This window comes from Spermophilus citellus (assembly GCF_964194105.1).
Source record: "Spermophilus citellus genome assembly, chromosome: 5".
Classification (NCBI taxonomy): domain Eukaryota; kingdom Metazoa; phylum Chordata; class Mammalia; order Rodentia; family Sciuridae; genus Spermophilus; species Spermophilus citellus.
In genome coordinates, this window is record NC_138186.1 from 130,531,734 (window position 1) to 130,550,563 (window position 18,830).

General features: G+C 32.3%; 1 protein-coding gene across 9 annotated transcripts in view; it reads right to left on the reverse strand.

The window, feature by feature from the left end:
- Positions 1 to 18,830, reverse strand: part of TRDN (triadin) — a 400,855-nt gene that overhangs the window by 160,353 nt on the left and 221,672 nt on the right. For all 9 annotated transcript variants that reach the window (XM_081295982.1, XM_081295978.1, XM_081295980.1 and 6 more), the window contains one exon: positions 3,623 to 3,676. In XM_081295982.1, coding sequence (XP_081152108.1) covers positions 3,623 to 3,676 — 54 coding nt within the window. The remainder of the gene's footprint in view (positions 1 to 3,622; positions 3,677 to 18,830) is intronic.

Genomic DNA, 18,830 nt, shown 5'->3' on the forward strand with positions numbered 1-18,830 from the left:
GTGTTTCCCTGCATCTTTATAAGATGGATGGCTTTTATTCATTGCCATCTGGAAGACCACAGAATCTGTCAAGCTGGATTCCATGCCCAGTAGCTAATCAAAGCCAAGGAGGTGAGATCCAACTGTTTCCATTATGGATTTGAGACTTGTGTTCCATGTGTCCAACCACCAGTCCTCAGTTCAGCCTGACTGTGATTCTAATCCACTTAACTGCATTATGTGGTTGGATGACTCCTAAATTTACTGAGTAGACATGGTTCTCAATAATAGGGCTCTTGGTTTTCATATTCTAATGAGACTTGCATGACTAACATTTCAATTTGTTTTCTCTTTCTGCCTTCTTTCTGTAATATAACACAGATATTTAATGTTTGCTTTAGCAATACATAAGAAGGTAATTGGTGAAACTATATGAACTCAAAGTGATAGCCCCATCTTTTAAACTGAGTTCCATTAGGGCATCTGTCCTTTCTCTGACAGTTTAACCTCAAAAATTGTGTACCTAGTCATTTGACATAAATGATAAATGCATACATAAATACTTCCCTTATTCCTCTTTCCTTTCTGATTTGGGTCTATATTCCATTTCTTCAACACATTTTATTATGTAATATATATGAACCCAGATTCTAATTGGCTACCAAAAGATCACTATCTGGATTACTCACTATCTGTTCAAGACTAAACTGCCAAAAAGCAAATCACCTTTTTCTTCTCAATGAGTTTCTTTTCCTGGGACTTATGTATGATAATGACCATTATTCTTTTCACCTAGACTCTAAATCTCAATATAATTTTAACTCTCTTCTTTGTTTCAACCCATATATTCTATCAAATATTATTTCTTCAAAGTGATCTTTATATCTACACTTTTTTCTCCCATCACTGCCACACTCTTAGTTTGGGTCTATTATTAAGACATTATTCTCTTATAACAACACACTTGAATATTATCTCTCACTATTTCTTTTTTTTTCTTTTTTTATTGGTTGTTCACAACATTACAAAGCTCTTGACATATCATATTTCATACATTAGATTGAAGTGGGTTATGAACCCCCAATTTTACCCCAATGCAGATTGCAGAATCACGTCGGCTACACATCCACAATTTTACATCATGCCCTATTAGTAACTGTTGTATTCTGCTACCTTTCCTATCCCTACTATCCCCCCTCCCCTTCCCTCACATCTTCTCTCTCTACCCCATCTACTGTAATTCATTTCTCTCCTTGTTTATTTTCCCATTCCCCTCACAACCTCTTATATGTAATTTTGTATAGCAATGAGGGTCTCCCTTCATTTCCATGCAATTTCCCTTTTCTCTCCCTTTCCCTCCCATCTCATGTCTCTGTTTAAAGTTAATCTTTTCTTCCTGCTCTTCCTCCCTACTCTGTTCATAGTTGCTCTCATATCAAAGAAGACATTCTCACTATTTCTTTTTAATTAAGCCATCTACCCACTTGCAGTTCTTTTTCTCATTCAGTCCAATTCCCAGTCAGATCCAGACTCATGTCAAGTCATTCGGAGTCCATGAGGAATTCCTCATCTTCCTGTTCTTACTGAAAATCATTTTGTTTTAGTCATATAACATTTAAGACTCCACAATTAATTTCAGCACTATATGACATTCTTTTTATGTTGATACTTAAATTTCTTTTATCTTCAAATAATAATCTCCTAAATTATAAAAATATTTATATCACAGACTCCTCAGTGCTTCAAAATTTGTTAAAATAATTTTAAAACATACTTCCAAAGAAATTATGCTGAATCTTAATAATTATAAACGCCTACATGCATATATGTTTGTAAATATAGATTTTAAATTCTTTTTAACAGTAAAAATAAATAAATGAACATATGTAATCTAGCTTTCTATCACACTAAAGCATCATTGTTAATTTTATCCCTTCCAGTATACCTACCTGTCTGCTAAGACATTACTGTCAATTCTGCTTAAGTTATTTGTATAAGTTCTCTGTCCACATAGGGTACTTGAAATTATTTCTAGATTTCTGTATATAATTAAATTATATATCTGTAATATTAGAAATTATGTGTAAGGAAGTTCTAAAGAGATTCTGCAGTGACACAAATGATAGTTATTCCTACTTTCATGATTTCTTATATCTGTGAGTACACATACAAGTGCCCAATTCTCACCTTGTTCTCTGTGGTTAATCAACACTTTCATCTAATGTCCTTTCAAAGATAGTTCTAACAAGACTTTAAGATTCTAGGTTATAGCCACTCATCAAAAAAATCCTTTATTCAAAACGAAAAAAATTCAGAGGCTGTCTTGTCCAATGTATTTTGAATGTTGAAATGAAGAGTCTATAGCCTCAAGTTTAAACCTGAAACAAATTGCCAAATATCTTTTCAATTTCCTCCTCTTGAACTCCTCTAATATGAGGCTGAAGTAAAACTAAATTCCTGCCCTAAGTTATAGTTCCACATGTATAAAACATTCTTCCAAAGTTTTTGTTAAAACACAAAGAGCCTAAGGTCATTGTATTTTTTAATGAGCAAATAATATTTACAGCATGAATCTTTTAGGTGATAGTCATTTGCTTGAGAAATTTACTTCAAGCTGCATTTTCATGTACACTTGCTCTGTTTTTCTATCTTCCATAATATTTGTTACTTTTCCTGTCAGAACTTTCCTGAGGAAGACTCAGTTTTATTGAACCAATAATCAACATGAAAACTAAAAACAGGTCTCATAGCTTTTAACCATTCTAACATATATTGCTCATAAGCAATATTTGGTCAGATGCAATACACCCAAAGGTATATCATGTGATATCATATGTTAATGAGCCTGCTACAAGGGGCTTCTACCCAAAAACAATTGTACCACTGTCAAAATGAATGTCTCTTATTGCTCAATATTATATAATCTGGCAGAAAAAAGAAGATGCAGATCTTCTCCAATGAAAATTTTACCTTTTGTTTTCTAAAAATGGTTTCTGAAGTTTTCATAGATGACAATGACTGAACACTTGTCCCCTTCCATTGTGATTTCGTCAAAATACTCATGGTTTGAGAGTAAATCACTTTTGGTGTCGCAAAAATATTACTAAGTGATAAAACTGATTTTCATAAATGGCTCATCTAAAATAGGGCAACTAACTTTATTAGTCATATCTGGAATCCAATTTCTGCAGTTTGGGTATTTATGGGACAATATTAATTTAATAATATTGTGACTGATTTTCTAATATGGCAAATTATAAGGTATGACCAAACACTTGGGAAAATGTACATCATTTTATATATAAATCTATATCTTTTTAATCTATCCAACTATGGCTTACTCATGGAAAAATATTGTATGTAAGGATCAATGACTGAAACTTGGAGCCAAGATACTAATTCTTGGTTCTTTTAGCAGTTGCTCTGAATATTTGGCATTATACTCCCAGTAATGCTTGCTCTAGTTACTAAGTAAACACTTGCTATATGTATCTTCATGCAACTACATAATGCTTTCTATAATAACCCAGCAGATGGTGCTATTCTGCAATAAACAGCCTTGGCTTTTGTCAATAAAGTGCTATGGACTTAAGAAAATAACAAGAAAAAGCAATAGATTTTTTTTAAGTGTTTAATTGCTTACCTTGTGCTGCAACTTTTACAGTCCCTTGTTTGGTTTCAGAAGCTTTTTCTGGCTCTTAGAAAGAAAAAGAAAAATAAATAAATTACCCTGAAGTGCTGTTTCAAAAAATGTATTAAAAAGAACAATAAAGGTGAGAAATTACAAAATAAGAAAAGATTGGTTTTGGCATTCATAATTTTTGTTTACAAGTAAAGATAGTGGAATTACAGAGAATGGGTCTTATTGAAACAAACAAACAAAAGTGACTGAAAGAAATTAGAACATAAAATAAAGATGCCCCCAAATGTTTTACTCATTGTTCACTGACCATAGAACATCATGGTCATAGAAAGTTTTGCACCTGAATTTAAAAATCTCAGGATTCTTCATGAATTATTTCTTTATTAATCAATTCTTTCAAATGAATGGAACACTTGGATACAAAGTGGCTCATTAAAAGTCCCTGATGACTCATACAGGAATGAAGCCCAGACAACCAACTTCAAGCTGAAGCCTTTAACTTGGAGATGATATTCCCCATATTGCTGTGGTGTCCATCACTATCAGCGTGGCCCTGGGCAACAATGTATATTGTAAGAGAATGAAGGAGCTTCATTTTTAATCTTTCTTCCTCTTTGGTCTTAGGTTTTGTTGCTAATGTTCTTTTTCCCCTTTTGTTCAGAATTTTTTGTCTTAAAAGAAACAAGGAAAGAAAAATTCATGTTCACTGTAAATATTTTTAGGTAGAATAAAAAAGAGAAATGAATACTTTAAAAAGCAATGACATTTCACATCTTAGTATGGTTTATAATTCTCTTTACTAAGTTTTCAATAATGGAATTATTCTATAATATGGGAAAGAAGATTTGGCCATTTGCTAGACGGTAAATATGGGAGTTGATAAACACATAAGTACATTCAATCTTTCACTTGATATCAGCTTATTTGAATTTGCAATACTAGTTACAGTTGTAAGATAACAAGATTGCATCAGAATAATTGGGAAAAAAATTATAAGTTAAAATTGCATGCTTTTTGTCCGAACAAAAGAAGTTTAATTATTAATTCATATTTACCCTTTGCTGGAGAGATAATAATTAATTTATATCATAATGATAATTATGAAAATTCTAATACTTCATTTTGTCTTTATATAAAAGAAATAACATTTGATTTATATATGATTTTATTTTTATATTTATTGCTTCAGACAAAATATATCTTGCCAAAATTAAATTCAGTTTACCTAAAAATCTGTTTATGATTGATTTTTTTTTCTGGAGGACAATTTTGTGACAAATAGCATGCTAGTAATATCTCTGTCCAGTCCAGAAGACATGATCTCAGTTAGTAGTCAGGATTTCCATTTAGATATTGAATTGTTAATTTAGTTCTATGTATTACTCTTAACCTACACCTATATGACTAGCATTTCATAGGTACTTATTAAATATCTGATGACTAACAAAATGGATAAAATAAGAAATCATTATTATGTTCAAATGACACCTGAACTGCTCAAATATTTTACTCTTTGGATATCTGAATATACCAAAGTATAATAGTATAGTTTGTGGTTAAATTTAGAAAAAGTTTTGAAATATTAAATAGTAAATTACTTTTAAAAATTGCAGCTTTTATCTTCTCCTTTTTCTTTATGATCTCTTAAATCACTGATATTAAAAAACACCAGTACGTGTAATATTTGATTGAACCACTCATTACACCCAATTATGAGTCATGGAATGCTTTCCTACGGGTCTTATTACTTCTCCCACTGACCACTCTATTTTCCTGTTGGCTGTATTCTCAGTGGCCCAATACAGAAAATTCCCCTGACTGCTCAGCATTCCCCATTTGAGTGCTCTGACAGGCTGGTCATCTCTCAAGAACCTTAACCTGTCTTCTATTTGGTTGTATGCACAGGCAGTGAGTGTGTTTTAGGGCTCAATTCTTTTGAACACTTCTTTCTGCTATGCCCCAATTCCCTCCTGAGTTTTCCCTGCCTCTACTCTTTTGCAGCAAAAAAAAAAAAAAAAAAAAAAAAAAAAAAAAAGCCAGTTTACAAATGAATACTGATGCATTGAAGCGACTGTACTCAGGTAAAGGTATGTTTTAAGGAGGACATTCAGTGTATTTTTAACTGTAAAGAAGTGATTCAAAGGAAGGTAAATCTCAGGACCATATAAGTAGCATGTTGTTTATCCCTCAAAATTCCATCTATTCCCTCTCTGACTGAAACTTTTAAGTCAATTTACATTAATTTATAAACTATTACATGAACTACATCTCAGTAGAAACTAGAAGTTTAAAACCAAATATCTTTTCAACAACTCAGCCAGCTGTATCCACCCCAAAATAATATCAGCCTCAAAGCTACCAGGGACACATGCAGAGATGAGCAGATTGGACACGCACTTGGGCACAGTATTTCAGTTTTTAAAGCTGCCTGGCTTAAAAAGGGATTCAACCCTGAGATCATAAATGCACAACATAAGAAAGCCACCCCCAAAATGGTATGAATAAAACACTTTAAATCCAGACAGACAAATTTTGATTATAAATACTTATCCTACCTCCTTTTGAAATATGCTAACTCCAAAATAAACTAGCATTTAACTAAGGAAAGCATTCACAAAAATAACAAAAACAATATAATGAACCCCATGTATGCAACATCCGTTTAAAATATCAAGTGATAACCAGTTTTATTTTTTTGTACTACCCCACTACATACATCCTAATTTTTCAATGATATTGTCATTTTGGATTAATTTTTATTTAAGACAGTTATATTTTAAATAAAGCACATGATTACTTTAAATAAAAGTAGATAATCATAAAAAAGTATTCAACAGAAGATTAAAATAATACTGATATAGACAAGTAATATTTCAGACTAAAACATTAGTCAGTATCAACCTATATTAAAATTTCAGCATAATTAGTGTTTTAGTAAAAAACTATTAGATAAGTTTGTATTCCTAGGATTCCAGAGCATATTTTATTTATATAAACAAGTTGGTATGATTAGATAAGCCAAATACTTTAATTTGTTTTGAATCCAAAGGCAAAAGAGTGTAATCTACAAAATTGAAAGAAATATTGTGAGACTATAAGCTGTTTTACTAAGGAAACAATTTTTGCATATACTTTTAACGATTAGCTTCATATCATAAACTTTTCGTGTACGTAAAGTTGTTTATATTCTGGCTTCAATTATTGTAAGGGGTAAATCCACTGAGTGTCCAATTGTAGTTTTCGCATCAAATGAACTGCTAAATTGCAAGTCCCAGTGTTGTTCTTTGGCTAAGGGACAGGTAATAACCATAGGATTGCAGAGAACGATACTCACATCTTCAATGTATTTTAAGCATTCACTCACTTCCAGAGGAAAAAAAAAATCACTATATTTATAATATTTTGTTTTTAGATTAAGTTGGGAGTGATCAGTTACTATTTCAAGTGAACAAAGTAATTACAATGTAAATTCATTCAATTCATCAAATAATAACTAAGAAAGATTTCATTAGAAAGAGGAAGAAATAGGAGCATGAGAATGAATAGCACAGGTGATGAAGCAGAAAGTAAGTCTTCATTCTGGTCATTTCTCAACATCCAGCCCACTTGGGCTTGACAGTACAATTTCTACCTCAAAGTAATTACATAATTATTAACTTAGACAATCATCCCTTTTTACTACCCTAAAAATTCCCCTAAGAGCATTAGTTGTTACTTAATCAACCTAGCAAGCTGATGGAATTTCCTTCTTAATACTTGTAAGCAATTATTGCTCAGAAAATCTAACTGTAAAAGTTAAAGAAAAAACAATGATATAAGACATTAAATTTAGGAATCTGTTAAATTTTTAAAATGACACAAACTAATTAAACTCTTTTGTTCTTTGATCACTGATTATGTATTATGCAGAAAGTCTTTTAATTTTAAATTTCAGAACTTGATTTTCAGTATTCTGTGACCAGGATTCTAGTAGAGAAATTTGAAGAATTTCACTATCACACCATTTCACTATAGCCTTTTTATTAAGCATTTCTTTACGACTTAAATTAAAAACCAAACTTCTTTTCTTAATTTTCAAAAAAAGAAACATTTTTGAAAGTTTTATCTTGTTAGTTTCACCATGTGCAAGACATTTAGATTTTTGTTAGACTATAAAACTAAGCATTAAAAAAAAGTTGAATACTTTGACACAAACCGACAGAGAAATTTATATTTATTGGATTTACAGCTAAAATTTGAACCAGCAATGCAAAACATTTTGATCCCTCAAAAGGTATACTTTTGTTTTTTGAATACCATACTAGAAATTAGTGACAAATTATCTTCCAACCAATGAGCTGCTAAATCAAGCTCTAAAGTACTGTTCTCTCTTCTTATAAATAACAGTATTATTTTGGATATAGATACTCCTAAACAGAGAAAGGTTAACATTTAACCTAAAAGATACAATGTGCTTAAAAGCTCTTAGGTTAAGCCTTTTGTACTTATTGCTCCAGGAGAGCATATTTCAGGGGTATTACTTCTTTTCAGTATGATAATTACCCTATTGAGATGAAATTCATCATGAAGCAGCCTTTGGCCATCCTGTCTAACCAAGGGGACTGAAGCCTGAAAGAAGGGCCTACTTGCTGCCAGATATGCAAATTACAAAAGGTACACAATGCAGAAATATGAATAATTTATCAAAATAATCTGTTATTGCTAGAGGTTAAAACTCTAAATAAGCTGGCAACATCATTTACAAAAGGTAACATAATTTAGTTAGATTTATTTTCCCCTAGAAAATCTTCACTTCATCAAGCAACATATTTTGTTTTAGAATCTAAGAAGCCTTTCATTTAATAGGTTAGCATTTTAGAGTTTAATCCAGAGGAAAAAAATAATAATTATTCAATGTCTGTTAATATAGTCCTATTATTTTCTTCTTAATCTTTAAGAAATCAGGCTTTTAATGTTTTTCCCATTGAAATCATTCTACATTTTTTTTAATTTGAGATAAAGAAAAGATGCTTTAATTAAATGAAAGCCAAAATCACCTCATGTTTCTATAGAGGGCATCAGTTCTTCTCAGTATTACTTGGAGACAACTAGGCTTAGGAGAATATACATTTCCTGCTCATAGCATCCTCTAGCTTTCTGGTTAGAATGTGGAAGGATGACAAATTTGTTAAGCAATTAACAATTTAAAGTTTAGAGTTGAAGAGGAAGGGACAAATATATTTAAGTGATTAAAAGACAGAAGTTTGGGGAATAAAACAGGAAGCTAAGAATGAGAACAGTCAAATGAATTTTACTCTTCAATATGTTTCACAGATTGAGAGGAGTGTGGATTTCATTTAGACTAAGAAAAAGTCTAATTTCATACATTGAATAAAATCACACTGTGCAACACCATAGGAAGATATAAAATTCTGCTTTTGGAGATGTGGGACAGAAATATCTGTCTTAGAGTGTTGTTCAATGTATCACATAAAGAAAGGGAAAGTTGATCAAACAGGTCTCTTTCTACCTTCAATAGTGATTTTCTAAAATCAGCAACTACACACACAGACAAGAGTATTTGAAGAAATTAGATTTAGAATCAAGTAGAAATTTGAATTCTACTTAGGGTTTTCTGTAGGAATGTGACACTTTATTAAAATAAATGCTATCATGTGGAAAAATATTTCATTTCCATGTGAGTGATTTATTTTCTTGGATTGGACCCCAAGATTGACTTGAGTTCTTTAAGCAATAGTAAATAAATATATAAATAAATAATGTAAGAATATATTCTAGATAAATGGCCATTTTATCATATATAAGTTACATACACTAGAATTTATTACTTTTCAGTCATATTTTCCAGTTAAAGTTTCAGTGGTGAAATTCCCATTGGACTTCCTGTTCTGTTGTTAGATGCCTTACTTCATAATTCACTCACTGGGTAGGAAAAGTTCCCTCATTAAATGATATCAAACAGCATGATCTCAATTCAGCACTTAGAAAAATAGTTCCTATTATTCTAATGTTAGTAAACAGTGTTTGTTAATATCACCATTCTTGTACTTATTCTGGTTTCACTTTTACAGAAAAAAAGAAACAGCAATTTTATCTCATTAGCCCTTTTGGAAATGTTATAAACAAACAGAATTTTAAGTGTAAATGTAGGTGAATGAAAATATAAAATAGTAAGGACAGTGAAAGGAAAACTGAGCAAAGACTGGTTTATTCTTACCTGTAAACTCAGTTTCTAACACCTTTCTTGGCACTGAGTAGATATTCAGTAAATGTTCTTGGGTGAATAAATGAATAATGATTAGGAGACAAGGTGTTTGAAAAAAATCAATGTTATATGCCTTCAATTCTAAATCAAATGGGTAGCAATTATCCTCACAAATAACTCCGACTCACTGAGTCTTTTTTTTTTTCTCAGCAATTCTGCAGATGTCAAAATCTGAAGATGTGATAATCATGTAGAAAATTCAGGGTTTATGAGATGCAGATTTATTACAGTTATAAATTTAAGTCATTTCCAAAGAAAAGGAAAATCCTCAACAAAGACCTACATCAAGTAATCCGAGGGAGAATTCAGAGGTGTTTTTTAAAGGACTTTCTACTATACTCAGTCATCAAGATGAACAGTTTAGCAATTAAATAATATGCAATTTGATTTTTTTTTCTTTTTTTAATTTTTATTGTTGGTTGTTCAAAACATTACATAGCTCTTGATATATCATATGTCACACTTTGATTCAAGTGGGTTATGAACTCCCATTTTTACCCCGTATACAGATTGCAGAATCACATCAGTTACACTTCCATTGATTTACCTATTGCCATACTAGTGTCTGTTGTATTCTGCTGCCTTTCCTATCCTCTACTATCCCCCCTCCCCTCCCTTCCCCTTCCCTCTTCTCTCTCTACCCCATCTACTGTAATTCATCCCCCCCCTTTTTTTCCCTTTCCCTTCACTTCCTCTTGTATGTAATTTTGTAAAACCCTGAGGGTCTCCTTCCATTTCCATGCAATTTCCCTTCTCTCTCCCTTTCCCTCCCACCTCTCATCCCTGTTTAATGTTAATCTTCTTCTCTAATTACTGAGGTCTGTCACTCAGTCTTCTGTGTTTATTGTGCTATGCATACTGGCCATATGGAACCATATTGCCTAAAAATAAGAATGAGTTCCACTCACAGTTTTGTCAGGGGCACTACATAAAAAATACTAAATACAATGGTGATTATCTGAGTTTTAGAGATTGGCAATTTTAAGGAGGCAGGATGTAAATACGATTTGATAAAGAGAGAGCATATAGAGCCACAAAGGTATAAGGAAAAGAAAGTTGCAAAGTGAATGAGTGGTGGTTTATTCTCCCTCATGAGGATCAGCCTATCTGTGGCAGAAGATTCTTATTTATTGCTAAAAGAAAGTAAAACTTGTAAATTAAATGAGCAGAAGGCCATTGTCCTGAGGCTATCTTGCTACTGTGAATTTCTATGTAATGGGCTGCAACCTAAGAGTATATCAATTGAATTAAATCTAACTGGGAAGTTTATTTTGCATAACAGATAGCTGCATCATATCCAATCACAAACAGCTGAGCTTCAGCCAATCACTGGCAGCCAACTGACAAGATTATAACCTCCTAAGTCAAGCACCTAGCTATGTTACTTTGTGTTGCTTCCACATTTACACAATGCCCACATTGCTAAGAGGAATTCTCTGAAATTCTCTCAATTTTGAGTGCTTGTCTGATTCATTAATCAATTTTTGCTCAAATAAATTCAAATTCAGTTTACTTAACACATTATTTTCAAAACACACTAATTGTAAAAAAAATTAAATTAAATCATGGTCAAAATAATTGACCTTGAAATCTCTGCAAATGGGGAAGACATTTTTCTTAGGGCACTGACAGCGACTGCAGTTTGAGCCACATTTTGAAGAGACAATATTTTGTATGATTGTTAGGATTTAACTTGGTAGCATGGAAATTAGATAAAATGTCACTGAAATGCTCTACCTGTAAAGCTATAATATCTGAGAGTAGACAAATGCTCAAGGAAATCAAAAGAAAATAATGTTAACTATTTGAAAAAAGAAATTAATAGAATTTTGAGATTTATTTAACACCTACATAGGAAGAAGGCTGTTTATTCAAATAGGTTTTGAATAGGTTTTGGATCTGAGAAACAAAGTTGGTTTTAACATAATGTAATTAAAGTTTATTGTACCTGTAGAGTTTGAAACAATGGTAAAACTTCCAGCAAAATATTGAGCACACACATTTTGGGAAAATATAATCCTTTAAGAAATATGGAGATTTTATAGTTATCCACATGGAAGTATAACATAAAATTATGAGAGTGAATTTCTTTCCAAGGAACAGATAAACAGAATGTCTCAGTTTGTACCCATCAAGAAATATATTGGTTAATAATGCATAAGAACAACCCAATCGTCAATTTCAGCAAGGTCAAGAGAAAGGAAGCTTTTTAAAATGAAGAAACAAACCTAAGTATTAAGTAAAAAGAAAGTTTGTTCTTATATTTAGGCGTTTCCAAGTAACTAATATGGGTATGAATACGGAATAAAAAATGAGACTATAAAGAAGCCAGTCACTATGGGCTTAAAATGGGTGATGGTAAAAATGGAGGTAAGGAATAGAACTCATTTAAAAACTATGGCCAAGGTCAATAGGAAAAAAAAAATAGAATCTAAAATGGCTTGAAGCATACTGGAATTTAGAATTGTAGAGCTAATAATCTAAAAAGAGTCTTAGAGATGGATAAAACTTTTAAAGTTCATTGATTAATACATATAATTGCAATAAACAACCAAAAAGAAAGATTTACATTTTACCCTACAAGGAATTGCTAAATTTAAGTCTGTTTTCCAACTATTGTTATTTTATAATTACAATGTTATCAAGAGTTTCCACTGCATCATACTTAGAAGGTTACAATGTTCCTTCACTAAAGAAACGTTTGAAAGTAATGGCATAAAATGGTTTCTACAAATATAAATAATAAGCAAATTAATTCACTGAAAGTAATATATGTGTAATTGAATTAGACACAGTAATAAAATCATGAGATTTATTATAAGATGAAATACAGTTTAAAAATTTTATCATTTTAATCTACTGGACAAGAGGTGTTTTGTAGATTTGGCAATTTATAGCCTTATTCAGTATTTAAGATGTCTTGGTCAGTTTTTAGTCAGTATAGCCATTATTATTTTCCTTGATGAATTTACATTATTACATGTTCCATAAACTTGTAGGAATTTCTTTACATACTCAAACTTCTATGTAAACAACATTTAATTTATATTTATGAACATTATTAAATGATCTCCCCAAAATACGTTTTTAAATATGTTTTATAAGAGAGAATAAATATAAACACTAGGTGGTCACAGCAAGAAGGTGAATTTTCAAGGATTGGGCCATGCAATTAAAGATGATATATGGACTTATAAAATGTCTGGGCTTTGTATTCAAGGTTCTGAACATTCATATTTCTGTCATACAGTCATTTTTAAAAGTTTAATATTTTAAATAAATCTTTAACTGGTGCTATGTTTTGAATGTTTGTGTCCCCCTCCAAAATTCATGTTGAAATCCAATCCCAAGACAACAGTATTAAAAGGTTGGGCTTTTAGGAGGCATATAGGCCATGAAGGCCATGTCCTGATGTATAGATGTATGCCTTATAAAAATAATTGCAGGGTTTGAATTCCACCGTGTGAGGACACAGCTTTGGTCTCATCCAGAAGTTTCAGCAATAACATGCCAACAAAGAAACAGAGAGCAGTCCTTGTCAGACACCAAACCTCCCAGAACCTTAATCTTAGACTTCCCAGTCTCAAGAACCATGAAAAATAAATTTATTTGTTTAAATTATCCAATCTGCAGTATTTTGTTATAGTAGTAGCGAAAAAATAACAAAGAAGATAAAAACATTTGTTTAAGAGAAACAAAAAGTAAAGAGAGAAAGTAGGGTGGGATTTCTCCTTTCCCTTAAGTCAAATTGGAGATTTTAGAAACACTTGACATACACCCTCCAAAATTGAGGTGGGAGAGGTTCCTGCACTGGTATTTGTCTCACACTGAAAAAGTCTAAGGTGAGAAATTGCTTGGTTATCCAGAGCAATAAATATGTAAATGTACTAATAGGGGCAGTGTGAGAAAGCTGAGGAGTTCCTAAAGAGCTAGTTACAGGAGTCTTTGCACATCCGAGGAACAATAACCAGATTTCTCCAACAGAAAGATTTTAAAGAATCCCAAATAGAGTTTCATAAAAAGAATCAGTTTGAGATATTTGACGTGGATAAATGGCATCAACTGAGGTTACACTTGAACCAATAGAGAAAGATAGCTGTGTTCCTTATCTCCTCCATCCTCTTGCTCCAACCTGGTGGAATGTTAATCAGCTATTAATGGGTAGAGTAGGGAAGAGTAAAGAAACCCACAGCACCTTCCATCTGCATGCAGGTTTATAGGTTCAGAGGACTGACAGAATTCAAGCTGAAAGGAATTTTTAATATAAGTGAAAATTGAGAACTTTTGTAACAGTGTTGTGAATGCTCTAAATGCTTGGAAAAAGAGAGTACTGTTTTGTTAGCTGAGATGAGCGTGACCAATAAAGTTAGAGAATCTTTTGCTGATTTTGTAAGGGATAGGGAGAAGCAAGTCTACAAGTAAACTTGCAATGGTAGTTATGGTGAGTTAATGAGCTTTTGACCGCTTGAGCCAAATACTTGACATAACCAACCTAAAGGAGGAAAAGTTTACTTTGCTTGGGTTTCAGAGGTTTTAGTACATGGTTGACTAGCTCCATTGGTCTTAGATGTGATAGAACATCATGGTGGACAAGGTGTCAGAGGAAATCTCCTGAACACATGGAAGCCAGGAAAGAGGGAAGGGCCAAGGACAAGAAATAGTCCACAAGTGTATGTTCCTAGTGACCTACTTCTTCCAACCATGACTCACCTGACTACAGATTCTACCAACCCCCAGGAGTCCATTCAGCTTTAAATGGATTAATCCATGAAGGAGGGCAGAGTTCTCATGATCCATCACTTCCCCAAATCCCCACCTCTGGACATTAGTGCATTGGGGACTATGTTGTTCAGCTTTTCATCATTGTGACCAAAACACCTGACAACAACTTAGTGGAGAAATATTTAGTTTGGGGTTCATTGTTTAAGAAGTCTTAGTCCATAATGAGCCAACTTCATCACTCTGGCTCTGAGATGAGGCATAATATCATGGAAGAAGGAAATGGCAAAAGAAAGCTACTCAGCTCATGGTGTCTGGGAAACAGAGAGAAGATGAGAATCCAGTGGACAAGATAGAATCCTCAAAGGAATGTCCCTAGTTACCAACTTCTTCCATTCATGTCCCATTTGCCTATAGTTACCACCCAGTTAGTCTGTTCAAATTATAATCCAGGAAATGGATCAATCCAGCTTTCATAGTCTAATTAATTTACCTCTGAACATTCCTTCATTGTCTCTCATGAGCTTTTAGGGAACATCTCATATTCAAACACTAACAGTAACCAAGCTTTCAATACATTCCAGATCTAATTAATAACACATAGAAAAAAAAAAGTTGCTTTCTGTTTTTAGCCAACTGAATGTGGCCTGTTTAGTTAACTCTACATATAAAGAAGAGCCCAGGCACTTCCTTATGCTCTTATTTGTCCTTTTCCTTTTTTCTCTTTGTCTTCACATTCACTATTTTATTTTTAACTGATACATAGAAACATAAAAATTATACATAATAATAGGATCCATGTGATGCTTCAATACATGTATGAATTTTGTAATGCTTAAATCAGGTTAAATTTCTCCACTTCCTCAATTATTTATCATTTTTTCATGTAAAAACCTTTGATCTTTCTTCTAGCATTTAGAGATTAAGTCAAGTCAGGTGTGCGATACCACACCAGAGCTTCTTCCCTCTAATTTAATTTAGTAGCAATTGATAAGCTTCCCCCCAACCCCACCACACTGCCTTCCAGACCCTCCTCTCTCCTGCTTCTGGTAACCACCATTCTACTCCCAACCTCTATGGGATCAACTTTTTGAATTTTTTTCACGTATGAGTGAGACTAATCAATCTTAAATACCTTCATTTTCCCCCAAATTCCCTAATTACCAAAGGCAAGACTTTTCTCCCTCCTTGAGGCCTATGTAACACTTCACTAGAATTTTTCTTAAGGCATTTATGTCCTTGAATCCTGATTCCACTGATACATTGTTCTCCTTCCACCCTGGTTTTCACCCTCCTCTTAATCTACACATCCTATGAGAATAGAACCTCCATATATCCTTATATTCATATTTTCATATTTATTTTCATTATTATGTCATCTTTTCAATGGTTATCCACAATTCATTCTCTCTCTGTGTCATGTTGACTAAAATGTTAAATGTATTGGATAAAAAATTAGTTATTTTGAAGGAAGAAAGAACACGGAAAAACACATGGTAAGATATTGGTTTTTAAAAAAATTATCTTAAGAGATATAAAGGTACAGTTGCTGCCTTTCATGAGTGCTTCATTAAAAATCAACATAAAACATAAAACAATAACAAAATAAGAAAAACTGATATAATAAAAGTATATTTCCATAAAGATTTCAACACAAGAAATTACATAGGAAGCGGTAATATTACATAAGGGCTAAGAATGTAAGTCCTAGAAGCATAGAGTCTCACTTCACTACAACCAATTTCTTTGGCAAATAATGCAACAAGTCTTTTCTTTAGTTTCTTCATCTTTAAAATATATAAAAAATAGAGTTGATTTTATGCCATTAGAAAATTAATGAATACATCAAAGATAGTTTAAAAGGGTGTAGCAGACAGTAAATGTTCAACATGCATGTTTTTGTTATTATTCTTTTTGTTCATCACAACAAATATACATATTTTTCAATCATTGAAATAGTTAAATTTGTAGCATCACAGTATGCATAATATTAATTGATCACTTGAAGGGTCATATTTTATAATTTCTAAAGTCAATTATGAAACCATCATACTATGTCTCATAGGAGTTACTTAATAAGAATTGTTTTTCATTCCACATATATAAATTAATTTCCATACTTTACAATTTCAGAAGTAACCATCCACATTCCTAGTTTGAATTTACATGGCACAGCACATTTTTAAGAGTAATATTCTCTTATGAGTAAAATCATGTTCAGGTGATTCATAACCACTTGAAAGTAGAATCCACTTAATGCTAGTTGTAATGGATGTTCTTTTTTCACAAAAGAGTTAAAGGTCCAAATAACTCTGTGAAGCACTGCATACAAGGTGTTACCCTCATAAGATTTTACAATGCACTTACAAAATCCGGACTAAAATTTTACAGTAGAGAAGCCAATCTAAGTTAACTGTTTTCTAAATGTATTGGATGATAAAACTCTTCTTTCAAGTAATACTCATTAATAAGGAACATAGCCTGGGCGATGTTACTCTTAGAAATGAAAAGAATAAATATTCCTTGCTACACTCTAACATGACTTACTATAATAATACTATATAGCCACTTAGTTATTCATTCAACAAATGTGAATGTCTTTATATTCACGGTACTTATATAGAATATTTATACTTTATAAGGCTTTTGGATATATATTCTTCAGTTTAGCCAAGATGGATAGTAGTCAGCAATACAGTTTTCATAGACTCTCAAAAGCAATATGAATTGTTGAAAAGATCATAAATACTGTAATCAAAAAGGTTGAGCTTTGAATCCTGGCCTTGCTATTTTGTATTTTATATCCTTGAGCAAGCTTAGATTTTCAAAGGCTCAAACTGTTGTGAGGATTAAATGAGGTGACATACATAAACTACCAAACATAATCTTTGAACATAATAAGCAGTCTCAAATATATGCTTTCTTTCCAGATATTTTTGAGTGCCAACAGGGAAACAAATTCTTCAATTATATACATCATTTATTAACTCTCCTTAATTTTGATGGGGGCACAACATTCACTTTGCATTGTGCCTATGTATGTTAGTTAAAGCACAGAAAGTGATTTAATAAATAAATAAATAAACAAACAATGAAACCAGTCTAAGGAGTGACCATTAAATATCAATATTACAAACTAAGAGCTATAATAGGGAATGGACACTTTATTATGAGAACTCCTGGAACAGAACACCATCCATTCAGAGGAATAGTGGGGGATGAGAATTCATAGAAATATAAAATATAAGCTGGATACTTTAATATGAATAAAGTTATTGAAACAGTGAGTAAATGGAGAGGTAAGGGTTGAGTTTGAACAGAAAAAGAAGCCCTGAAAAGAACAAAAGAATAAGAGAAAAAGGGACACTTATAGACAATTGAATATAGTTTAGTTTGGAGAGAAGAGAGTAAGGGAGTATCTATTAAGAGATGAGGTTAGAGGCAGATCAGAAAGGCATGCAAATTCTTAAATCCAGACTTCATCCTAGGGACAAAGCAAAGATTCAATACTCTTAAGTGAAAAGTGAAATGATCAAATGTATGTAGAATATGTGTTCTAAGAAAAACCATGTTGTATGGACTATGTAGTGTGAATTACAGAGTATGGAGGACAAGATAAATAGGATATAACAGTGTTCCAAATTAGAGTAAAGGTGCCTGAACAAGAATAGAGGTTGTGGAGTTCAAGCTCAGTGGGCAGGTATGAAAGAATTGGTAGATATGTTCATGCCCAGGGAAAAATACAATGTGTTTGTTCTTCTGACCTGAACACCTAGCAGAGAAATAAAATAATGCTCACTGTACTCATAAAAATTCCCAAAAAAGTTTTCCAGAAAAATAAAAAAAGATGTGATTAACAAGAAAACTAAATAAGCCAATTCTTTACTCTCATTAGAACACTTATATTCCTCTTAATTCATTAGCATCAAATATGTTTGTTATGGTATAAATATGATGTGTTCTCAAATAAGCTCATGTGATAGAAAATGCAGGAACATTTAAAAGTGAAATGACTGGTGTATGAGAGCTGGAACTGGATCAGTGGATTAATCCATTTGTTGAATTAGTAATTTGAGTAGACTAAAAGGGTGGTTGCTGAATGGGACTAAAGTAGGTAGATTATTGGAGGCATGCTTTTGGGGGTTTTATCTTGTCCCCTATCTCCTTCTGTCATGATGCCGTGACTCTTCAGAGGCCCAGAATGATGGAGTCAGCTGACTATGA